Here is a 23261-nt window from a genome sequence, read left to right as displayed (position 1 = left end):
GTGAGTTAGAATGTCGGCGATGCGCAAGGCAGCACGTTCAGGGAGTGGCAGGCTGAATAGCCCAGCTTCGTCCCATTCAATTCTGCCCTTGCCTGTGCGGTGGACTGCACTGCACTTTGGAATGGGGTGCACTGAGTGGGAGCAGGGACGGGGCTTTCTGTTCTGCGGGGTAGAAACTTCTCTGCTGGTAACGAAGAATTTGTTCCAGAGTTAACTAAAAGGTTCATTTAACAAGCTGTTACTAATCGGATCGCGGAGACAATGTGAGGTTATAGCTTACCATGTCCCAACCCCCACCCCACCCCACCCTTTTTTTTTTTTTTTTTTTTTTTTGTAGCTAATATTCACTGATGGACTCCAAAGAATCATTAAGTCCCCCGGGTAGAGAGGAGGTCCCCAGCAGTGTGCTCAGGCCGGCGGAGCGCGGGAATGTGATGGACTTGTACAAAACCCTAAGGGGAGGAGCTCCTGTGAGGGTGCCTGCATCTTCTCCCTCACTGGCTCCTGCTGCGCAGCCGGACTCCAAGCAGCAGAGACTCGCGGTGGACTTTCCGAAAGGCTCAGCCAGCAATGCCCAGCAGCCGGATCTGTCCAGAGCAGTGTCACTCTCGATGGGATTGTATATGGGCGAGACAGAAACCAAAGTGATGGGCAGTGACCTGGCTTTCCCGCAGCAGGGCCAAACCAGCCTTTCCTCTGGGGAAACGGACTTCCGGCTTCTGGAAGAAAGCATCGCGAGCCTCAACAGGTCGGCTAGTGCTGCAGACAACCCCAGGAGCACAGCGCCTGCTGCTGGGTCTGCCGCCCCCACAGAGGGGTTTCCAAAAACTCACTCTGACCTGGCCTCCGAACGGCAGAATCCGAAGGGCCAGACTGGCAGCAGCGCCGGCAGTGCCAAGTTGCACCCCACAGACCAAAGCACCTTTGACATTTTGCAGGATTTGGAGTTTTCTTCTGGGTCCCCAAGTAAAGACAGGAGCGAGAGCCCTTGGAGGTCAGACCTGTTGGTGGACGAGAACTGTCTGCTTTCTCCTTTGGCGGGAGAAGATGATCCATTCCTTTTGGAAGGGAATTCGAGCGAGGACTGTAAGCCTCTTATTTTACCGGACACGAAACCTAAAATTAAGGATAATGGAGATCTGATCTTATCAAACTCCAACAATGTACCACTGCCCCAAGTGAAAACCGAGAAGGAAGATTTCATCGAACTCTGCACCCCTGGGGTAATTAAGCAAGAGAAACTGGGCCCAGTGTACTGTCAGGCAAGCTTTTCTGGGGCAAATATAATTGGTAATAAAATATCTGCCATTTCTGTTCATGGCGTGAGTACCTCCGGAGGACAGATGTACCACTATGACATGAACGCACAGCAGCAGGAGCAGAAGCCTCTTTTTAATGTCATTCCGCCAATTCCTGTTGGTTCAGAAAATTGGAATCGCTGCCAAGGGTCTGGAGATGACAACTTGACTTCCCTGGGGACTATGAACTTCCCTGGCCGGTCGGTGTTTTCCAACGGCTATTCAAGGTGAGTCGGAGGATTTTCTGTTTCTTAAGAGTGGTGCACTTGAGATCGATTGATGGCTGTAAGTGTTCACCTATTTGTATTTGTTCTCCAGAGATTCAGGGGCTTTTTCGTATGTGTAAGTTGAAGTGGCCTTTTGAAAGTAGGCATGGTAGATAACTAAAAGGTTTATCAGTACAGAACCATTTGTTTTTTTTTTTTTTTTTTAAGGTGCTGTTTGTTATCCGTTTGGACAGTGGTTGAAGATTTTATTTAAAAACTTAATACCCCCCTTTAATAGATGTTTAAAAATTATATAAATTTCAGGAAATATAATGAATTTACTATGTACCCTTGGCTGCTTCAGAGTGTACAATTAAAAGTATGCTAAGTGCTTACATAATCAAAAGTTGTGCTATAGTATTTGCATGTGTGTGGAGATTAAAGGGTTACAGATTATTACAGTTGCCAACTGTGAGCCCTGTTCTTGCAGCTCAGTGTTCTTAGAGGAACTTGTGTGTTGAGATTGTTAAAGCAGTGCAGTGAACGGTGTATACGAGACCCTAGTGTGAGCTGTGGCTGTGGCCAGCAGGGCTCCTGCCCGGTGGTGTGTGCTGAGTCTCTTGAAGAAGGGAATTGGCGGCAGCATCCTGCAGAATTCTGCTTTGAGATCTCTGCATTTCTGCCATCTCAAGTAGATGACTGGCAGCCGGAAGTGTTAAGCTTTAATTCTCAGCTGTCCTCTGATTGCTTTCTCTCCCTCCTTTTTCTTCAGTCTTTTGTAAGTATATTGACGATTCAGTCAGATCTCAAAAGAAATGGCGTCATCAGAAAAAAAAGTTCTGTGTTTAAATGTAGGTGTTGGTAGGGGTAACTTTCTGTGCCTCATACCTTCATCCTGAATTCAGACAAAAGCTAAATTGTATAATTTTAAGTGTGAAGGAAAATATTAAAATGTGTAGTACAGTGATTGTGTCTTTTTGTTGAAACATAGTAATTTATTTTTATGTAACCATTTCAGATTTTTTCTTACCTGTTGGGGGTATTCTGTGTTTCCATTAACTATGCACTAAGGATTTTGTGTAAATGTCTTTTAAAATAGTTTTTCCATGCTTATTTAGATGATTCAGGCTATGTTCTTCCAAAAGGCTTGGTTTTTACACACATACGTAGTTTCTCTTGCTCTTGCTTACTCGCTCGCTCTCTCCCCCTCTCCCACCCACCCTTTGGTTCTTAGGTGTCTTAATGCAAACCCCCTACCAATCTACTGTCTAGAAAACAGCCATCTTTTATTTAGAATATGAAAACTTTCTATTGATGTCTTTCTGAATTAAAGGTTTAAAACGTTTTCAGTAAGGAGGCAGGAGATTCAGTGCATGAAGCTGCTTTACTCTAAGTGTTAAAAGGAGTGCTGCGTCTTTGATGGTTCAGTCAGATGTTTGGCAGTGTGGTTCCTGTGCTTGGTTTTCTTTAAGCACTGTTCATTTGACTGGGCTGTCTGAAGGAAACCATGAAATAGATCTGTAGAACACGAAATTGCACAAAGAACTGTAATACATTCTATGAAACTTTTGGGAGCTATTAATGCATTTTGTCATGATAGCATGGTATTGTTTTCATTTTCTTACTATTAAAGAGGTATGGAACAAGATTTCCTTCCTATTCACTATGAACTTTCTTTAAGCCCTATCAAATCTGGGATTTTGTAAGTCTAGGATGAACATGGTAATTCTTAAATCGCCAGAGATTCTTTTAAAACTTTTTTATAGTGTAAAATGACCTCATGTATTGTGTATTTGAGCCTTGTAACTACCATGTGGGGAGGTGTGCAAGGCAGTGCTGATGTGACTCTTAAGAATTTCGTTAGTATCCCGTGAAATGCTTGCTTTTATGCCAGTGTGTGATTTGGACATAGAATCTGTAGACTTTATGTCCTAACAGGAAGGAGTATTACTTTACACAGGGTCATTTAGTAATGTTTAAAAACTGTATACCTTATAGTATTAGCACTGGGAACAATGATTACCCAGAACTCAGCTTCATCCAAATAAATGGAAACAATGTTTCTTTTCTAGTTGCGGTTGAATTGGTCTATTGTTTGCAAACAACTACAGTGATACAACTAAAATTGTTTACTGTCTCTTCTCTATATGTTACATAGCTCTTGCCAAACATCAGCTATGATCAGTGACACAGAGTGATCAGGAAATGAATCCTCATGTGCAGACCACAACTGGATTGCATGCTAACTTCATGGATTTATTTATAAAAATACAAAAGGTCACTGATAGATTGCCATGCATTCCTTTGACATTTTTTTAAAAGCATAAATTGTAATTTGACCTTAAAATGCCGCTTAAAATTGCTTTTTCTCAGAATGCTTAAAAACTATAGTTTGGGGGAGAAGGGAATTTCTTCAGATGTTAGCACAATTAAATTATAAAATTATTACTATTGTGATTGAGCATAGTAAAGGATTTTCCTTTTAAGGTTTAAGTTCATTGACAGTACAACAAGAGAAGCTTTACTGATGCAGAAATCCATTCTTAAGTAAAGCGAACTAGTCTTTCTAACTTAATAAGCTCTTTTAAATAGTATAACTGAGTAAGTTTAGCATCAACTTAGAACATTGCTAAAGGCACATTTCTGTAATTTGATTTTCAACATTGTTTCACTTCAGCATTAGTGGTGGAACTGCTGGAAAGAGGCAGAAGTAAATGATTTGGGACAGAATGAGAGCTTCTATATTAGGATTACATTGAATTTTTAATATTAAAAAAAGTTGTCCCTTTATTGAGAGAAAATAATGATACAGGATGAATTTGTAAGTCTTGGTGGAGTCTGGGCTCTGCACACTGGAACGCAATGAAGCTACTAAAATTTAGGTGGGTTTGAACATCGCACATTTGTGTCTAATTTTACAAAAGTGATGCAATTGAAGACTTGTACGGACAGAGTGGGGAGGCAAATTCTGGCCCTTTCTCATTCTCATTGTTAATATCGTGTTGTGCGTGTGCTCAAGAACAGGAGGAAGTCAGGGAGACTTGGTTTTGCCCATGATTTACCACCCTTTTACTGGGTGCTGTCCTTCCTACCTTCCATTTCTGCTCTTTCCAAATCGTTCTGCTGGTGGATGTTTCAGTGTCTTTTAAACTAAACAGGATTCTCCTTCCTATGAAGCAGCTTTTTAGATTTGCTATTGAGTATATTTGTTTGCTTGCTTTTGGCTTTATGATAAGAATCTTGTGTTTCAAAATCTGTGCCTTGTAACTGGCTGTATGGTGAGTAAAAGAGATGCGCCTCTTAAAACAGGTGTGAGGAGTACATGATCAGATTTTACTGACATGGCATCTCGGGAAGTCTGTTAGGCTGTTCTCCTTAAGCTTTTTAATTGATAAACACGGTTTGTATTCATAATGCTGTTTTTGGTTTTGTGTTTCTATGCTGCTATTTTCTTAGTCTGACTACTTTGAATATATTTTTGAAAAACTTACACTGAAAATTACCTAGCATAAATGTAGGTTAAGTGTGAAACGGTATTAATAGTGAAACTGTATGTGGGCAGAGATCACTGCAGGGGCCTTCTGAGATTTTAGTGAAGGAGAGAGTGGGTCAAAAAGGTTTCTTTTAGCATGGGTGCCTCATATAAATGATGTGCATTAATGGTTATATAGTTGTTAATCTGCCCTGGCTGCAGGTGAGTGAAATAGCCTAGTTGTGTGAGGAAATCCTAATTTGTATTGGATTTAGACTAGGTTATGGCACAGTTCTTCAGATACATATTTTTCTCTTTAAAGATTATACCTAACTTCAGTTAGCAGTGCCTCTTGTTATGCTCCCACTACTTAGGAGAGCAAATCAAGTAAGCAAAATGGGTTTGTGCTGAATGGTGTTTACCTTTCTGAAGACATCCCAGTAATATGTTCACTACAGATTAACTGTGTCATTGCAGAATGTACAGCTACTTGCCAATTATTGAGCCTTCTGTATTTTTGAGTCTTCGAAAGTATATGTTGGTGAATCTGTAGCATAAAAGGTTTTCAAGAAATATTTTGTTGTATTAAACTGTAATTGAGAAAGAAACTACTTGTGGACCCTTACAGGAGGAAAGATTTGTTACAGCCCATGTTCTCCTTAGTTTCATAGCTTCAGGGAGCCAGCTGATGTCAACTTCTCCTGGCTTGTTCTTGGTTTTGTATTTTTTAAATAAACATTCCTGTCGGAAATTCATATTTTCAAAAAGAAAAGATCCATTAAGTGTACCCTTCCCTTTGGTCATTTTTTTTTTTTTTTTTTTTTTTTTTTGACAGGCAGAGTGGATAGTGAGAGAGAGAGACAGAGAGAAAGGTCTTCCTTTTGCCGTTGGTTCACCCTCCAATGGCCGCCGCGGCCGGCGCGCTGCGGCCGGCGCACCGCGCTGATCCGATGGCAGGAGCCAGGAGCCAGGTGCTTTTCCTGGTCTCCCATGGGGTGCAGGGCCCAAGCACCTGGGCCATCCTCCACTGCACTCCCGGGCCACAGCAGAGGGCTGGCCTGGAAGAGGGGCAACCGGGACAGAATCCGGCGCCCCGACCGGGACTAGAACCCGGTGTGCCGGCGCCGCTAGGCGGAGGATTAGCCTATTGAGCCGCGGCGCCGGCCCCCCTTTGGTCATTTTTATGGTAAAAATTTTAAGCACACAAGTTTTTGTGTTTTTTTTTTTTTTTCATTTTACATATTAAGACAGAACAGTTTTCCAGCAATGCAGAACGAGTTGCAGATGGTGGTGTCACATGCAGATGTCTCTATCAATAGGGTATCCGATGGAGTCTTGGGAAGTAAATTTTGTGGGGTGGAGAGGGTAGTGAGCAGGGAGGAATCCCAGAGGTAGGGAATGATGGAGGTAAGTTGATAAATACCATGAAAGATGCTGGAAACCAACAGTTTGAGTACCTGTCAGGAATCAAGAGAGACGTTTGGGGCTGAGTTCACCGATCAGCACTACTATTTAATTTCTTTCATTTGAGGTAGAAATCTGAAGCCGAGTGTGGTGATGAAACCCTAGTTGTTTGTACAGGTATGTTGTTGTCTTGTGGTGTGCTTTACTGTCGACAAAAGATAGAGGACAGAATCTACTCTTAGAGCTCTTTTTACCTTATTTTAGCTGAGATTACGTTCACATTTATCCCGGTTTTTCAGGCTCCTCTTAAAATAATGAGAATTATACTGATTTGAATGTAGTTTAAGAAATACCGTATGTTAATATACCGCTGTATATACTGTAGTTCTGTGTACCTTGTCCACTGAGTGTGACGTGCAGCCCTTGTCTCTGGTAATGTGTTTCCATGGTTTATGTATTTTCTGCTAGAATATTGAGGAAATTAAAGGCTTAATTAATAGTAAACATGCCAAATAAATTATGGGGTTCTGCAAGTGCTAGACAGTTAGACTATTTATATTGCAGTACAGTCCTTAAAGCCAATTATTTTGAATGAAAGTGTGTCATCCCTTAATTTTATCCCTGATCCAGTTTAAATATTAATAACTCAGCCTGGTAGAGCTTCATGCTTACACATTTTCAGAGTAACTCATGTATTAATTTTGAGTGTTTTTGAATGTTTTCTTTTTGGCAAGTTTCAACAAGATTGCTAGTGTCTATAATATAGCAAGTTTAGTCAGAGTATGTCTTAGTTTATGATTATTAAGGATAAGGGGAGCAAAAGGTTTAATGATATGACTAGTTGTACATGTTTATTATCTTGCCTTGAATTACTTTTGTAGCTAGTATTTTCGGAGTTCATCTTAAGTATGCAGTGTTTAAGACATAGCTGGTTGCAGTAATTGTGAACTTTTATTATTTTTTCTGTTTGTAATAAAAGTAGCCTTTATTCTAGTTGATTTCATAATTGTCCATAATAATATTTAGTACTGGCTATTATGAAAGTATATTTGGTAGCCAAATTTTGAAAGCTCTTGTGAAATGACATCCAATTCAGTACGTGCTTTATTATTTTTTGTTGGATGGGCAGTGCTATGACTTATGACCTTATGATAGTCACGTGTTGAAAGTTACAGCTCCACTGCCTTGTTAGGGACCCTGTTTCACTTTATGTCGTTACTGTTGTAATGTTTTCTGATTATTGGAGAAAAGGGATTCCTTAAGCTGTGAAATTTGGTACTTTTTTTTTTTTAACCCTTGGGTCCCTTCAGACTATTTGGTTTCATTATTTAATTGTAGAAATACGTAGTAAAAAAAACCATAGATGAAAAATCCAAAGACCTGGGTCCCTAAGGCTAAGCTCTGTGAATCCGTGAACTTGGGTAATTCACACGTTTGGAGTAAGAATTCCTTCCTTTACAACTATATCTTGAGTTCTTTTCAGAATGTGTGTGTGTGTATGTGTGTGTGTGTGGTGTCTGTGTCTAAAACTCTGCTATCCCTTTAACCTATCAGTTTGATGTGGGAAAGAATTGAAGTGGATAATGATATACTGAAGTTGTATCTTTGACATTTTCTTCATACATTTTCGAGTACATGACTGAGAATGGACCAGGATGAGGTATTTTTTAAGGACTTAAGATCACAGAGTAGGTGGTACATAAATGACAGAATGTCAGTGTTGCTGTCGGGACCAGGGGAGGCTCTTGGGTTCTGCAAGTTGTCTTGTGTGTTAGATGCAGTGGTGCCCTGTTTTTTGTCATTTGAGAGATTGAGACCCTGAGGAAGAGTTCAGGAAAAGATTACAGAATTCCTTAGTGTGCAGTCAGGTGGAATAACTCAGTTCTTAGTTATTGAAGCTCCTCACGAGACTTCCCTTAACGACTAGCCCTCTGCCTTCTAGAGATCTTAAGTAGTCTATGGAGCACTGAGTACTAGCAAGGAGGTTTATGGAAGCTCCTTGGACGAGTTTCAGTTTTAAATATATGCAGTGTACATCTGTATGCCTTTCTCCTCCCAGTAGTGATTGAGCGCTTATAACATGTCAGGACTGTGCTTAGCACTCTGTGTGTTCATCTCACTTAATCCTGCGAGAGTTTTCCGTATTCAGTTCTACAGTGTACGTGCACAACAGAGGAAGCCATTATTTGCCCTAATTTTACAGGTGGGAAAACCTGCGACATTTAAAATGCAAAGAATAGACGGGAAACCTTAATACTGATTTGAGCGGCAGTATTTGATGTGTTGGAGATTCCTCATGGATCTCTAATAAATTTTGTTTTCAGTAAAGGCTGTATATGAAAAAGAATTGGGACCAAGCCCCTGACAGACAAGCCTGTCTCTGCATCATCGAGTAGGGCTCTCTAGCAGTTACAACTTTTTCGAAACACTGAGAATGGCCAGCATTCTTGCCTGACTGGATTTCTGTATGTGTGTTTACTTTGAGAATGGAAAAGCATTATAAAAATGTAAGGGGAACTGTTTAAAGCTCTGCCAAGTCCGCTTGACTGAAATCAGCCTGACCTTCATTGGTGGAGTACATTATGCAGCTGTGACTCTAGTGCAGGTATTTCCCTATGATCAAGCACTAAGAATTTCTTCAGAATGCTTTAGCATTTACCATGTGCCGTCCCTAAAGGCTAATGGGTCTCAGTTTCATAAGGAGTGTTGTATTCAAAGAATTCAAGTGCCAAGATAATCATTGTGACAATGATTTTTACATTTCACTTTAGCATTTTTGATAGCTCCTTCAACAAAGCTTTCCTGTGGATTTTGTTCCATGTTAGGTATTCCATCTGAATTGAATAGCCATATTGATAACTTTGACTATATTGTTTTTTCTTTATTAATAAATAGTAGAATTTCCCTTTTCTCATTTTTTTTTTATTGTCTAGTATTCTTAGAAAATCAAGTATGCAGGGGCCGGTGCTGTGGTGCAGTGGGCTAACCCTCCGCCTGCAGTGCTGGCGTCCAGTGTGGGTGCTGGTTCTGGTCCCGACTGTTCTTCTTCTGATCCAGCTCTTTGCTATGGCCTGGGAAAGCAATGGAAGATGGTTCAAGTGCTTGTGCCCCTGCACCCATGTGGGAGACCTGAGGAAGCGCCTGGCTTTGGATTGGCCCAGCTCTGGCTGTAGTGGTTCTTTGGAGAGTGAACCAGCAGATCAAAGACGTTTTTCCTGTCTCTCCCTCTCTCTGTCTGTAACTCTACCTCTCAAGTAAATAAATAAAATCGGAAGAAAAAGAAAATCAAATATGCAGAGGTTGTCATTAAGAAAGTTTAATTTGTCTCAAAATGAAGTTATTGACTGTAAATTTTTTCATGTTTATTAAAATAGTGAAGCTGTGTGCAGAAAAGCTTCTGGGAATATTAAATACTGAAATCCATCAGTTCATAAGTTTGGGAGGATTATAAAGTTTGCTTGATGACATTTACTAACTTTATTGATCTAGTAATTGGCAAAAACTTCAGAAAAACAAATTTGATAGCTTAAGTGAAATAACTTTTTAAATATATACATAGTCGAGCTAAGTGCAGAAACTGTTTAATTGGCAGTTGAGATTGGTACACATAACAGTGTAAAATGTTACATTTGTAGGTAGCTTTTTTAGACAGAAATTTGTCATCTGGGTTTATTAAGGACAGTCTGACTATAAAACACAGGTATTTGAAAAAGAAGGAAAAACAGAAAACCCAAAATGAGTGGTGTTTCTGAGCCTCCACCTTGGAAGACTGCACATGGTTTTTCTTTTGCAACTACCTTCAGAGCCAGCTTGCAAGCCCTGAAAGAAAACTGGCCTCATTGCAGTAGATAGCATCTGAATGTCCTTGCTTAATCAGAGAATGTATTTATTACTTAGCTTCATCACGTATCCTAGTTCTTTGTCTACAGATGACAAGAGTATTTCCAGAAATGTAGGAATAGAATTCTCCCTCAAATTATAACATTGGTTTTCACTGAGGGCATTTAAAAGAACCCACGTAGGTTTTCTGTGGAAAAGCCTTCATTGTGTTTTGAATGTGCCTGGATGCAGTGTGTGCCTTCCCTAGGTGTAGGACGCAGGCTACTCTGTGCTTCAGTTGTTTCTGTTTTCAAGAAACTGAATGCTCACACTTTACCCCAGTATTCCCTTTTCTTGACAAAGGACAGAAAAAATAGAGATTACTTGCTGTACTTCTGCTGTTTTTTCCTAAGTGTTTAATATTCCACCAAGAGGGGCCTGGCTTTGATTTGGACTTGAAGAACATTTGCTGATAGGAAATCTCATCAAGTTTATTCTATTTTCTAAGCACTCTTGAAAACAGCTTCCCTTCTCACTGCAGCTCCTGGGAGGGGGAGGGGTGTCTGAGGCGCTGCTGGCAGGGGTAAGTCAGGTGCACTGACATTCACACCAGGAAATGAGAACAGGGTCGCAGCTTCAGCACAAAATGCATTCCTCTTCTGCTTTCATCCCTCATTACTTGACAAGAAAGTCTTTTACAGTTCTTTCAAAAATTAAGAATATTTCCTACAATTCGTCACATTCATTCAAAAAATGCCAGGGTAGAACTGGATCCTTTGGAATCATGAAGGTATACGCAGTGGTATCAGAAGAAGGATACAGTGTCTGTAAGCCTCTGTCAGTGCTGGAATTCTTGGAGATAATTTCTTTATGTCACGTTTAGGTTTCCTATATTGATAAAACAACTTGTTTTCTGAAGCACTTTTCCTCCCTTCCAAAAATGACTTCTAAATATTCAGTGGATAAGAAAAAGATTCCAGAAAGAACCATCCTAGCATGACACACATGCTTTACTGCTAACTTTGGTTTTGGTTTTTAATTCTGTTTTGTTGACTTTGGGTCTTCTAGCTTATTCTGCAAGGAAGTTGGGAGATTTTTCTGTTAGGTAGCAAATGCCTCTTACAATGAAACATAACATAGGATTTTGTTAGTACAGTCTAGATGCCAGATTTTTAATAAAATCTAAAAAGATACTTTAAAGGAAATGTAAGAAAAATGGGTGTAGTTACTTCTAATTCAGTATAGTAGGGATGACTGACCTTTTCATTAATGTCATTTAGCAGATATGCACAGTGCCTTAGGGGTACCACAGATACCAACTTTTGTTTTATTTTGTTTTGTTTTGTTTTGTTTAAGGTTTATGTATATAATTGAAAGGCAAAGTTATAGAGAACGAGAGACAGAGTAAGTGAGGGAGCTTCTGTCTGTTGGTTCATACCCCAAATGGCTGCAGTGGCTGGGGCTGGGCCATGCCAAAGCCAGGAGCTTCTTCCAAGTCTCCCATGTGGGTACAAAGGTCCAAGGACTTGGGCCAGCCTCTGCTACTGTCCCAGGGATTTGAACTGGCGCCCATGTTGGATGCTGGCCCCCCAGAGACATCTTACAAGTGAGAATAGGTAAGAAAGTCACAGGGAGAATTTAGAAACCCATCAGAAAAGAAAAACTGAATGTTGAGTTCATTTCCAGTGAGTGACTAATGCCAAAGTGTTTCTGTGTGGACATTGAGAACTGTGAAGGCGTCCCAACCACATTGTTCTGTTAACCCTGGAAGCACTACAAAGACACGTTCTAGGAACAGAATTCTTGGGATGGGTGGAGTGGGAGGTTACTGGGTGATCCAAAGGTCCTTCCGCTCGCCCTTGGAGCAGCAGGCATGTATTGAGCTTGGTACTGAGCGCTGAGAGATGAAGGGGAGGTTCAAGTCCCCAGCCTCGGGGAGAGTGTTCTGGAGGGTGGTCTCTGTAGCACCCTGCCCTCCCGCGGTCTGCTGCTCCAAGTAAATGTGCACTTAGAGGATGTCGGGCTCCTTCCTGGGAAGGCACAACTGAGAATTAATGGAGGAAACTGCGTGGATGAATGGGAAGTGAGTTGATTTCACTCAGAGTAAGAAAACGGAGCAATAAGGAGTCTGGGGCAGCGGAAGGATGGGTTGACTGACAAGGATGGAGTAGTTGGGAGTGAGCCGGCAGGAGGGTGAAGTGGATGGAGGACAGTGGGATGTGCCAGGCTTCACCCAGAGCAGGTGCTGTGATGCAAGAAGACAAGACTGGCACCCCCCCCCCCCTCAGGTTATGCCCTTGGAGTAAGACTTTATTTCCTAGTTACATAGCTTTGTCTCCTTACAGTCTAGGAGAAACACTCCATTTTCTTTTCTTTTCTTTTTTTTTTAAAGATTTATTTATTTATTTGAAAGAGTTACAGAGAAATGTAGACAGAGAGGTCTTCCATCCATGGGTTCACTCCCCCAGTGGCCACAACAGCTGGAGCTGAGCTGATCTGAAGGCAGGAGCTTCTTTTAGGTCTTCCATGTGCGTGCAGGGGCCCAAGCACTTGGGCCATCCTCTGCTGCTTTCCCAGGTGCATTAGCAGGGAGTTGGATCAGAAGTGGAGCAGCTGGGACTCAAACCAGTGCCCATATGGGATGCTGGCGCTGCAAGCTGGGGCTTTTTCTAGATTCCCCAGTGTGAGAGCCCAAACCAGAGGAAGTTTTGCTTGGGATGTTCTTTTCCCAGAAAACAGCATGAGCCACCCTCATGTTATTTACAGCTCCACTTCAGTGTTGGCTCCGTAACACAGACTTCTGACTGCTCTATCTGGAGCAGGGGCATCTTGCACAGTGTTTCCTTCCCCTTGATAGCTTCTCTCTCAGTTTTTATTTTATTTTTTATTTGAAAGGCAAAGTTTCAGAGAGGCAGATAGGGAGATGGAGGGGGCTGGAGAGAGAGAGAAAGAGAGAGATCAGTAGGTCGGTCGGTTGGTTGGTCTTCGATCTGCTGGTTTATTCCCAAATGGCTGCATTGACGTGGGCTGGGCCAGCTGAAGCCAGGAGCTTCTACCGGATCTGCCATGTGGTTACAGGAGCTCAAGCGGATTGGGCCATCCTCCACTACTATCCCAGGCCATTTGCTGGGAGCTAGATCGGAAGTGGAGCAGCTGGGACTCTAACTGGTGCCCATATGGGATGCTGGCTCTACAAGTGGCAACTTTTACCCACTCTGCCACAGCGCAGGCCCCGTCCCTCTCATTGTTGGTGTCTTGTTTGCTCACCTGCCATATTGTAAGACTGAAGACTTAATCCTGTATCTCAGCTTCTAGAAGAGTGTCTAGCAAGTAGGAAGAGTTAAGTATGTTGAATAAGTGAATAGACAAAGCTTGCCATATAAACCAAGAGGATGAGGAACACATTATCCTTCCTGTCTTTCCCAAGGAAAATGTCAGCATGTAGGGAATATCACCACGAGGGCTGGCAGCCCGGCTGGTCTTCCCCAGACAGGAAGTCAGCCTTAGCCCCAGCGGGAGCTTATGTGTACGGAGAGGAAGTATACATCACAGTAAGTGTGTTTTCAGTCGGTGTCGGTCTCTAGATTTGCTCTGAGACTTTTAAATGGATTGCTTTTCAGTTTGTTAAGACAACTCTGGTATTTACCACCGAACAAGTGAGTGTAGCCAGAGCTTAGAAATGATGGGTTTTGTTTGTTTTGTTATTTTTTTAAATCTTTCTAAAGATAGTAACTTGCAGTGATTTTTTTAATATAAAACCTTTTGTAGCAGAAGCTTACTTTATGTTTCCCACTTGGGTAAGAACTGAGATTATTGTAGCAAACGAGTCTGTGCAGATGTTTGGTGACTTACCTAGAAGGACAGGCAAGAAGTGGATGTGCCCATTTTTTCAGATAAATGCAATGCTGAATATTCCAAGAGAATTGTTTTATTTTTGCTTGAATTTCTGCATTTCATTGGCCCATCTGCTTTAGATTTGAGTTACTCTCTATCATTTTGTTTTATTCCTTCTATAGAATACAGAGCAATTCAGTAGGTTAGGAGGTGTAGGGTAAGTTTAAAGTCTTTCCTGAGAGTTATAGGAAAGGTCAACCCAAGACAGTACAGTCAGAGAGGAGAGAAAACTGCTGAGCGAGGAGGTATTAGCTAAAGTGGGAAAAGCAGATGAGGTCACTTAGGAATGAACTGCTTCAGTGTTCAGGGAAGGAAAGAGGGGAGCACCAAGGACAGGGCTCTGGAAGGCGTCCAGGAAGAGCAGCCACAAAAGATCCTGAATGACTTGCTGGAGGATTAGGAGAGGGCAGTCTTGGATTGGGGTGGGGAGAGAGCAGTGCATGCTGTCAGAAGAGAGCCGTCTCATACACACATGTGATTGTTGTTGAAGCCATTCCTTCCAACGCGTGAGCATCCTCCAAAGCTGAAGTCAGAGAAGTTTGTATACTCTTAAATGGTACCGCATAGTGATAAGTTATAATTTAAAAAGAAAACTTGAATTTCTAATTTACAGTAAAGTGTCAGAGCAGATAATAAGGCATAGTTCTAAGATCAGGTTAGGAGTAAGGGACAAAGGCTGGAAGCAGGAGGGAACTTAGGTTCTGTTCCTGGTGAAGCCAGCACAACAGGAAGAAACTGGACACACCCTGGTTCAAACTCTGACTACTCTTATCAGTAGTGTCCTAATTGTTTTCCCTCTCCCTTCTTAATCCATTCCGCAGTCCTCTGCCTGCTTAATCTTCCTAGAACACTGCTTTCAGCATTAGTCCTCTGATCCAAAATGTCTGTGGCTGTTTCTCCTAACGTAGTGGTTCCTGTCCTTTCTGTCACAGCCCAATAGCTGTGTGATACAGGTAGGCAGCCCAAGGAACTCCTCTGCACGCTTGGAGGACTGGGGTTATGCACAATTACATGCCACTCAACCCTGGTCTGTCTTACCCAAGACAGCATTTCTGAATGCAAAGAGAGCATGATAGCAGTAGTCTGTGAGTTGGCTTTTTATTTGTTATTTTATTATTATTATTAAAGATAGAGTTACAGAGAGAGGTAGAGACAGAGAGAGGGGTCTTCCATCCTCTGGTTCACTCCCCAGATGGCCACATCAGCCAGAGCTGAGCTGATCCAAAGCCAGGAGCCAGGAGCTTCTTCCAGGCCTCCCACATGAGTGCAGGGGCCCAAGGACATGGGCCATCTTCTACTACTTTCCCAGGCCATAGCAGAGAGCTAGATCGGAAGAGGAGCACCTGGGACTAGAACTGGTGCCCATATGGGATACCGGCGCTTCAGGCCAGGGCTTTAACCCACTGCACCATAGCACCGGCCCCTATTTGTTATTTTTGCAACTGCATCTTAAAAATTTATAAAAATAATATGAATATTCCCTTCAATAAAATTATGCCAATAAGATTATCGACTCATTCCCATTACCTCTCCTTTATTTATTTTTAAGGTTTATTTATTTTTTGAAAGAGTTAAACAGAGAGAGGAGAGGCAGAGAGAGAGAGAGAGAGAGAGAGAGAGGTGTCTTCCATCTGATGGTTTACTCCCCAGCTGGCCGCAACGGCCGGAGCTGTGCTGATCAGAAGCCAGGAGCCAGAAGCTTCTTCTGGGTCTCCCACGTGTGTCCAGGGGCCCAAGGATTTGGACCATCTTCTGCTTTCCCAGGCCAGAGAGCTGGATTGGAAGTAGAGCAGCTGAGTCTCGAACCAGCGCCCATATGGGATGCCGGCACTTCAGGACAGGGCGTTAACCTGCTGTACTAAAGCACCAGCACCAGCCCCAACCTCTCCTTTCTTTTCCCCTTCCCTCCTACCTGTCTCCTTTAACCTTGCACATTTCTCTGGAATTATAGAAGCATCATAGACACATTCGGGTTGTTTGTCTTTAAATAAGAACGAGATCTAGTAATACCAGTTTGTCTTCAGCTTGCTCCTTTCTTTAACCTAATAATTGCATCCAGAATATACTTCCATATGAACAGATGTCGACCCCATTCAGTAGTTGTGAAATATTCTATTCAGGTTGTTCTATATTTGCAATAAAACCTGATTTCAGTTAGCACCCTTTTTTGTGTATCCTTACAAATAGCAACTTTTTTTAAGGCTTATTTTATATTTGTAAGGCAGAATTAGAGACAGATGGACAGACCGACTGCCTGAGATCTTCCATCTGCTTGTTCACTCCCCAAATGGCACCAGCAGTTGGGGCTGGGTAAGGCCAAAGCCAGGAACCTGGAACTCCATCCAGGTCTCCCACTTGGGTGGCAGGAGCCCAAGTGCTTGGACCATCTTCTGCTGCTTTGTCAGGCAGAGTAGCAGGGAGCTGGATGGGAAGTGGAGCTTCTGGGAGCTGTGCCACAGTGCTAGCCTCTGCAACTTTATTTCTTAGCATACATTCACTAAGTATAATTGCTGAGTCATGGGAATGTGTATTTGAAAAAAAAATTTAAAGATTTATTTATTTGAAAGACAGAGAGAGAGAAGCTTACATCTGCTGGTTCATTCACCTAATGGCAGCAACACCTAAGGTGGGGCCAGGCTGACCCCAGGAGCCGAGAGCTGCTTCCAGATTTCCCATGTGGGTGCAGGGGCTCTAAGCTCTTGGGCCATTTTCCAGTGCTTTTTCAGGTGCATTAGCGGGGAGCTGGATTGGAAGTGGAGCAGCTGGGACTTGAACCAACACCCCTGTGGGGGAGCATAGATGCCAGCACTGCAGGCGGTGGCTTCACCCTCCATGCCACAGTGCTGGCCCCTAAAATTTTAACAGCTAATTCCTAATTGCTTTCCACAAAATCTTACCTGATAGTGTTAGTTGTTTTCTTTACAATAAAAATACTTAATTCTTTGTTCGTAACAGACCTTGCCAAAGTCCTGAAATTGTCGTATTGTAGCAGTGTGCCATATGATATGGCTGAGGACTATTGCAGTCTCAGATCTAGGCACTTTGTCTCTGCCTTTTACACTGTGTGGCCTTCCAGTCCAGCTTGATGCCACATATTCTGTGCATTTACCTTTTTGTAGCCCAGCTCACAGCACCCTCTCCATCATCTTGTGTCCTGTGGCCATTACTGACCCCACAGTTCTTTTCACATAACTTAGTAATTAACACGTAGTAGGTGCCCCGCAAATGTTGTATTAATACTGTTAGATAATTTATGGCTTCAACTAGATCCAGTTTCCTAAAGCACTAAGCATGTTGTTCCTGTTACAATACCTAGCACTTCAGGTACTCAGTATAGGTTGAGTGTCTGAACATAGAACCACAGAGAAGAGGAACTCACCTATAACACACATACTGTGCTCACTTTAGGGAAAACTGGAACTGTAAGAATTCAATACAAGAATGGCACTTGGGCTGAGAAGTTAACACATGCAAGACACAATTCAGTCTGCAAAGGACAAAGCCGTGAACAAGACCAGTGTTTCTGCCTTTGGGAGGCTTCTGGTCAATCAGTGTTACATTTAAAATATTTGTGGGATATTTCAGGCAGTTTCCAGGAGAGGTTGTGGAATATTTATCCATCATTTCACATTTATTTAGTGCCTAGTCAGCCAGGAATCCTGAAGACAGCTCAGTGACAGCCATGCTTTTCCTGGGAGGTGGCAAACTGACCAGAATGATTGGTTATGGGCAGTGGATTGATTTACCAAAGTTGCCTCACTTTCTCTGTATCTGCTTGTAGAAGCTAAGGAATAGATGAGAGATAAGGGTTAGCACGTGCCCCAGGGGCATTCGTTTTTAGGGAAAGGTATTGCTCCTTACGGTGGCTGTACCCAGTACATAAACCACTAGGGAATATGCTCCTACCGCTCACAGAATCTCAGAATTCTAGCTGGAGTTAGTCTAGATGTCCAGTCCTCGCTTTCCCTATCAGCAAATGAAGACTCAGTGCACGTAGTGCGGTACTGTGAGTGAGAATTAATACTCAGACCCTCTGGGTATCAGTCTGAGTGTTGAACAGCTGTGTGACCCTGATGAAACTTACAACCCTGTAAACTCTCAGTTTCTTCATTTGGAAAATGGGTATGCTGAGGTAACACATACAAACTGCATAGCCCGATATCTGGCACTGAGAACGTACTCATGAAACATTAGCTATTTTTAGTGACCTGGTTTAAGGTTAGATGGCTCCTTCCTGTCAAAGGCCCCTGCTTCAGAACCCTGTTCAGTTCCCCATTCCACAGTATTCCTGAACCTTTTCTGTTGATTGACATTTCTCAAAGTCGCTTCATGATGATTTTAATTTTCAAACTAAGTAATAATGGTTGGGCAGTGGTGCCCTTAACCTCAAGTACTGTAACCAGATTGATGTTTTGGCTGTAACTTTGCAGAGGAACTGAAAACTGCACATGTGATGGATGTTTGGCTAAATTACGTGCTTCCCGTGTGGCCTTTTGCCCTGCTCTGTCACTCTCTTCACGAGTTTGTCTACTGAGTGCTAGTAATCAGCTCCTCTGACCTCTTAGGAACTGGAGGTTTAGGTAAATGGGATCTCTTTATATTTGGCTTCTTACAGAGAATATTAACTCCTGGAAAATCATGACACTAAGGTTCTAACTCTTCAAATGACTTTTAAAAAGTAGTTTTTCTGTAATTCAATTTGAATTGTCTCACTATGTAAAGGACTTTCTTTTCAAAAAATTTTATGCATTCATTTATTTCTAAGGCAAAAGGACATAGAGAAAGAGGGAGATCCTCCGTCTGCTGCTCACAAAACCCAGATGCCACACACCTGTGGCTAGGTCAAGCCAAAGCCAGGGTTCCAGAGCACCATCAGGGTTGCTTACGTGGGTGGCAGGGACCAAGCTCTTGAATCAAAATTTTGTTAGATATATTTATTTATGAAAGGCAGAGTTTAGAGAGAGAGAGAGATCTCCCATTCCCCAAATACAAAATACATTCCTCAAATGGCTACAACAGCCAGAGCTGGGCCAGTCCAGAGTCATGAGCCAGGAGCTTCTTCCTGGTCTCTCACACGGGTGCAGGGCCCCAGTGTTTGGGCCATCTTCTGCTTTCCCAGGCTCCATAGCCGGGAGCTGGATTCAAAGTGGAGCAGCTGGGACCCCAACCGGGGTCCACATGGGATGCCAGCATCTCAAGTGGCAGTTTTACCAGCTATGCCACAACCCCGGCCACTTGAATCAAATAATTAAGAATTTATGGAACTGGTGCTATGGCCGGAGCAGGTAAAGCTCCTGGCTTCCATCCGGCCTGGCTCTGGCCATTGCGGCCATTTGGGGAGTGAACCAGCAGACAGAAGATCTCTATGTCTTTCCTCTATTTGTAACTCTACCTTTCAAATAAACAAATTTTTAATAAAATTATTTTAATATCAGTAAGCTTTTCCATTTTAGGGACCACCTTTTAGAACCAACCTTTTGTTTGATCTTTGTTTACTCAAAGTGAATTTGCTTGATAGTTACCTCGGTTGGTATTTATTCGATAATAAACTGCCTAAAATTAGTGGCTTTAAAAATAACTGTTTCTGTCTCCTCAGTCGCAGGTCAGCTGGGCATTGGTGCTGATCTGGCCAGGCTCTCCCAAGATCTCCGTGAGCTCATTCAGAGTACCTTCCCCTAGCCGACTAGTTTGCTGTAGCAATAAAGAGTGGCAGTGGGGTCTCACCATCTGGCAGGTTTTTTCGAGCAGCGGAGTTCTGAAATAACGGGCAGAAGCATGCATAAATCTTGAGATGCAGATTGGGGACAGCTCTATTTCTACCACTTTCTAGTGGTCAGAGCCAGTCACAGGTTCCAGATTCAGGAGATGGAGGCGCTGCAAAGTTAGATTGTAAAAGTCAGGACAAATATGCAAGGGGGTGGGGGGTTTGCAGTTTGCAAGAACAGTTATGGGAATCAGGTGTGTTTGAAAACTTATGACATACTAATTGTCGATGCACCTTGCCTGAGTAGAATAGCAGAATCATTGTAATCAAAAGGATAAACACTTGGAGCTAACAGACTGAGGTTCAGATTCCACCTCTATCACTTACTTATGCAGTCTTGTACAAGTTACTTAATCTTCCTGGTAGGTACTCAGTAGTGGCTGGTTCACCTGAACCTTAGATTCTGTATGTATTCTAAAGGAAGGGCTAAGTATCTACTAAGTATGTACCTAATTGCTTTGATTCTTGCAGACCTGTCTCCCACACTTCATTGAAGGTGCAAGGCTCAGTCACTTCCTTGAATTAAAAAGGAAGAGAATGTGTGTTAGGGAAGCAAAAAGGAATATTTGACTAATTAAAGCCTCAGAATGAAGTGGCAACTGACTGGAATATTTTCTTTGAGGAAGAGAATGTCTGAGATGCATGGTTGAGAGGTCCAGAGGTCTCCATAGGGTAGAACTTCTTGTGATTTACAGTGTGAGAGTTACAACATTATACACAGTCCAAATCTACAGCTTTTCTCTTTTCAAAATTCTTGTCCCATTTAGACATAATGGGTGTCTTAACACTAGATTTGGGAATTACCACTCCTAGAAATTAAAGTTTATACATGATAGGAAAAAAACCCACATTCACAACTGAAAGCTTTAAAAAATTTAAAAAGGTCGCCTAGAAATAAAATCACATGGATTTCTTCACTTCTGTTAAAAATAGTTGTCATGTGCAAAGGACTAAACACGTAAATCGTCCCATCCTACTAGCAGGAACAGGAAATATGAAACACAGATAAACAGGGTGACACTGGATTAGTGTATTTCACACCGCGTGCTAGGTGTCTCAAAATCCAGACTGTCAGCAGTGGTAACTGGTGTTTTTAATGCGTCTCAGGAGAAGCACCAGGTAAGTGTTCTCACAGACCTGGAAAGTGAGATTGAGCCTTCTTTGGCATTAGCAGTCTGTGTTAACACAAGAAAGTGAAGTTGATTGTTCTGCACTGTGGCTACCTTCAGTGTTAGATAATTACAGCTTATTCTCAGAGAAGAAAGTTTGGGTGCAGTTCTTTGATTACTAAGAAATTATTTTATTGTAGGCAATAAAAGTGTTTGGCACAAGAGTCTTTAGTCAGTATTTTTGAAAATTAAACTACAGTGGTCATTCTTAATATTTATTTCGTATATACCTGTAGAGTTATGGAGAAAGAGAGAAGGAGGGAGAGAGATACGGGGCCTCCATGTGCTGGTTCACTCTCCAAATCACCACAGGAGGCAGGAATGGACCTGCCCAAAGCCGGGAACCTAGAACTACATCGAAGTCTCTCTTGGGGCTTACAGGGATCCATGCACTTGAGCCATCAATTGCTACCTCCCAAGATGCCTTAGGAAGCTGGATGGGAAGTGGAGTAACCTGGGCTGGAACTGGCGATTCCAGTATGGAAAGTGGATGTCCCAAATGGCAACTTAACCTGCTGCATCACAATGCCCGCCCACCGATTTCATTGTTTACAAAGAGCATTTTTACCCATAAATCAAGGGAAACTCCAGCTTCCCCAAATGTATTTGGAATCCATGGATATTTCCCCTCAAACGTTCAGTGCTAATTTCTTGTCAATCCATTCTTGGAAAACCAACAAAAATAGACTGCTGACAGAAGACTGTTACTTTGGGAAAGAAAATCAACTGAAAAGAAGGAGAACTGGAGAAGCACATAGGATTTGGTGCTCAGAATCGGGTGACATGAAGTGATAACGGTGGTAAAACTTCTCCCCGTTATTATGTGCTGATAAGACGCATCGGTGAGTGCGTGCCTGAGGACCTTCACCTGGTCCGTGCTGCACGAGGTGCTGGGGAAGGAAGAGAAATCAGTTCTTCCTGATGCCAAAGGCACTTAGCATGCGGCTGGGGAGGCATGATGCAGGCACACGACGTAGTTAAGACACAGTGCTGATGAGTGTGCGAGTAACCCAGAGTGCAAAAGCTAGTCTGGGAGAAGGGAGAGTCCAGCTGCCCTCAGGGTTCTTCCTCAGGCGGGCACATGTTTCCTGTGGGGCTGTTCTCATCCGGGACACACGGGAGCACCACAGATGCTGCCCCGCCTGGCCTGAAGCTGAGCTGGGCCCGTCCTGACCCCGTGGCATTTGCTTCCCTCCTGACAGAACCAGGGCCATGAGGCTCCGTGTACACCTGCTTTGTTTTACTAGTCCCCTAAAAGTAAGCCTGTGAATTGATGCGTTACCTGGGAAACCTGGTGCGTTATTTTTCTTTTAAGAAATGATACAACCTTAAGGAAGAAATGAAACTAGTAACAGGAATTTCAAGCATTAGCAGAAATTTAGAGACACTTGGAGGCAGTAGAGCCTTCATTCAGCACAGCTTCCCCCAGAGCACGTCGCTCACATAGGCAGGGAGCCAGTCCTGCCTGTCTCCCCCGAGGAGCTGCGGGACGTGCTTTCTCCCCTCTCCGCCCTGCCCAGTGATTCTTCATCTCCGTTCCCAAACTGCACCCTCGACACAGTCATGGTGGGTGGGTCCCACTGGTGTTACTGAACTCTTCTGGGATGATTTAAAGAAGAAGAGTTTTATACACCAGGTGCTCTGCTTATTACTCTTGCCTCCACTTAAGAGTTGTAGGAGTAGGGCCCAAGAATATGTTCTGAACAACTCTGGAAATCACCTAAATTTCAAACTATTTCATTAAGAACAGCAAGAAGTCAGTAAACTTTGTTGCCAAGGAAGTGACCATGGAACTGGGGGCCCGAATAATGTGAGAAGCCCCTCACAGTCAGAGTCTGGCACCCCAGAACCCTAACAGTACAGGAAGAACAGCAGCATACAGGCCTGCTGTGTCCATTCCTGACTGTCTCCAGAGTTCTGTGGTGAGCTTAGTAGGGGACCCTGGGCACGTAAAGAGGTGGCTCTAGACGCAGAAGGAAAATGGGTGTGATGGAAAGAGGCACATGCGAGAGCTCGAGACTCCCCGAGTGTCCTGGTGCCACAGCAGCTTCTGTGGGCTTAGTGAGAATGCACCCAAGCTTTTTTCCTACCCTGTGAGGCTGAGAAAAGCTTTATTCTTTGATTTTTCTTTTTATTTTTTTTAAGATTTATTTTATTTATTTGAAAGACAGAGTCGCAGAGAGAGGCAGAGACAGAGAGAGAGGGCTTCCGTCCACTGGTTCACTCTCCAGATGG

At 42.8% G+C, this 23261-nt stretch overlaps 1 protein-coding gene across 17 annotated transcripts in view; it reads left to right on the top strand.

Annotated features, from left to right (window-relative positions):
* The window catches only part of NR3C1 (nuclear receptor subfamily 3 group C member 1), a 133607-nt gene that overhangs the window by 33149 nt on the left and 77197 nt on the right, over positions 1-23261 (top strand). For 16 of the 17 annotated variants that reach the window (XM_070074975.1, XM_070074969.1, XM_070074973.1 and 13 more), the window contains exon 2: positions 338-1525. In XM_070074975.1, coding sequence (XP_069931076.1) covers positions 351-1525 — 1175 coding nt within the window. In that variant the 5' untranslated portion in view covers positions 338-350. 17 annotated transcript variants of the gene reach the window in all.

This window comes from Oryctolagus cuniculus, chromosome 6, assembly GCF_964237555.1.
Source record: "Oryctolagus cuniculus chromosome 6, mOryCun1.1, whole genome shotgun sequence".
NCBI lineage: Eukaryota > Metazoa > Chordata > Mammalia > Lagomorpha > Leporidae > Oryctolagus > Oryctolagus cuniculus.
The sequence above is the reverse complement of the archived record's forward strand: the minus strand, read 5'-3'. Positions and strand labels throughout refer to the sequence as shown.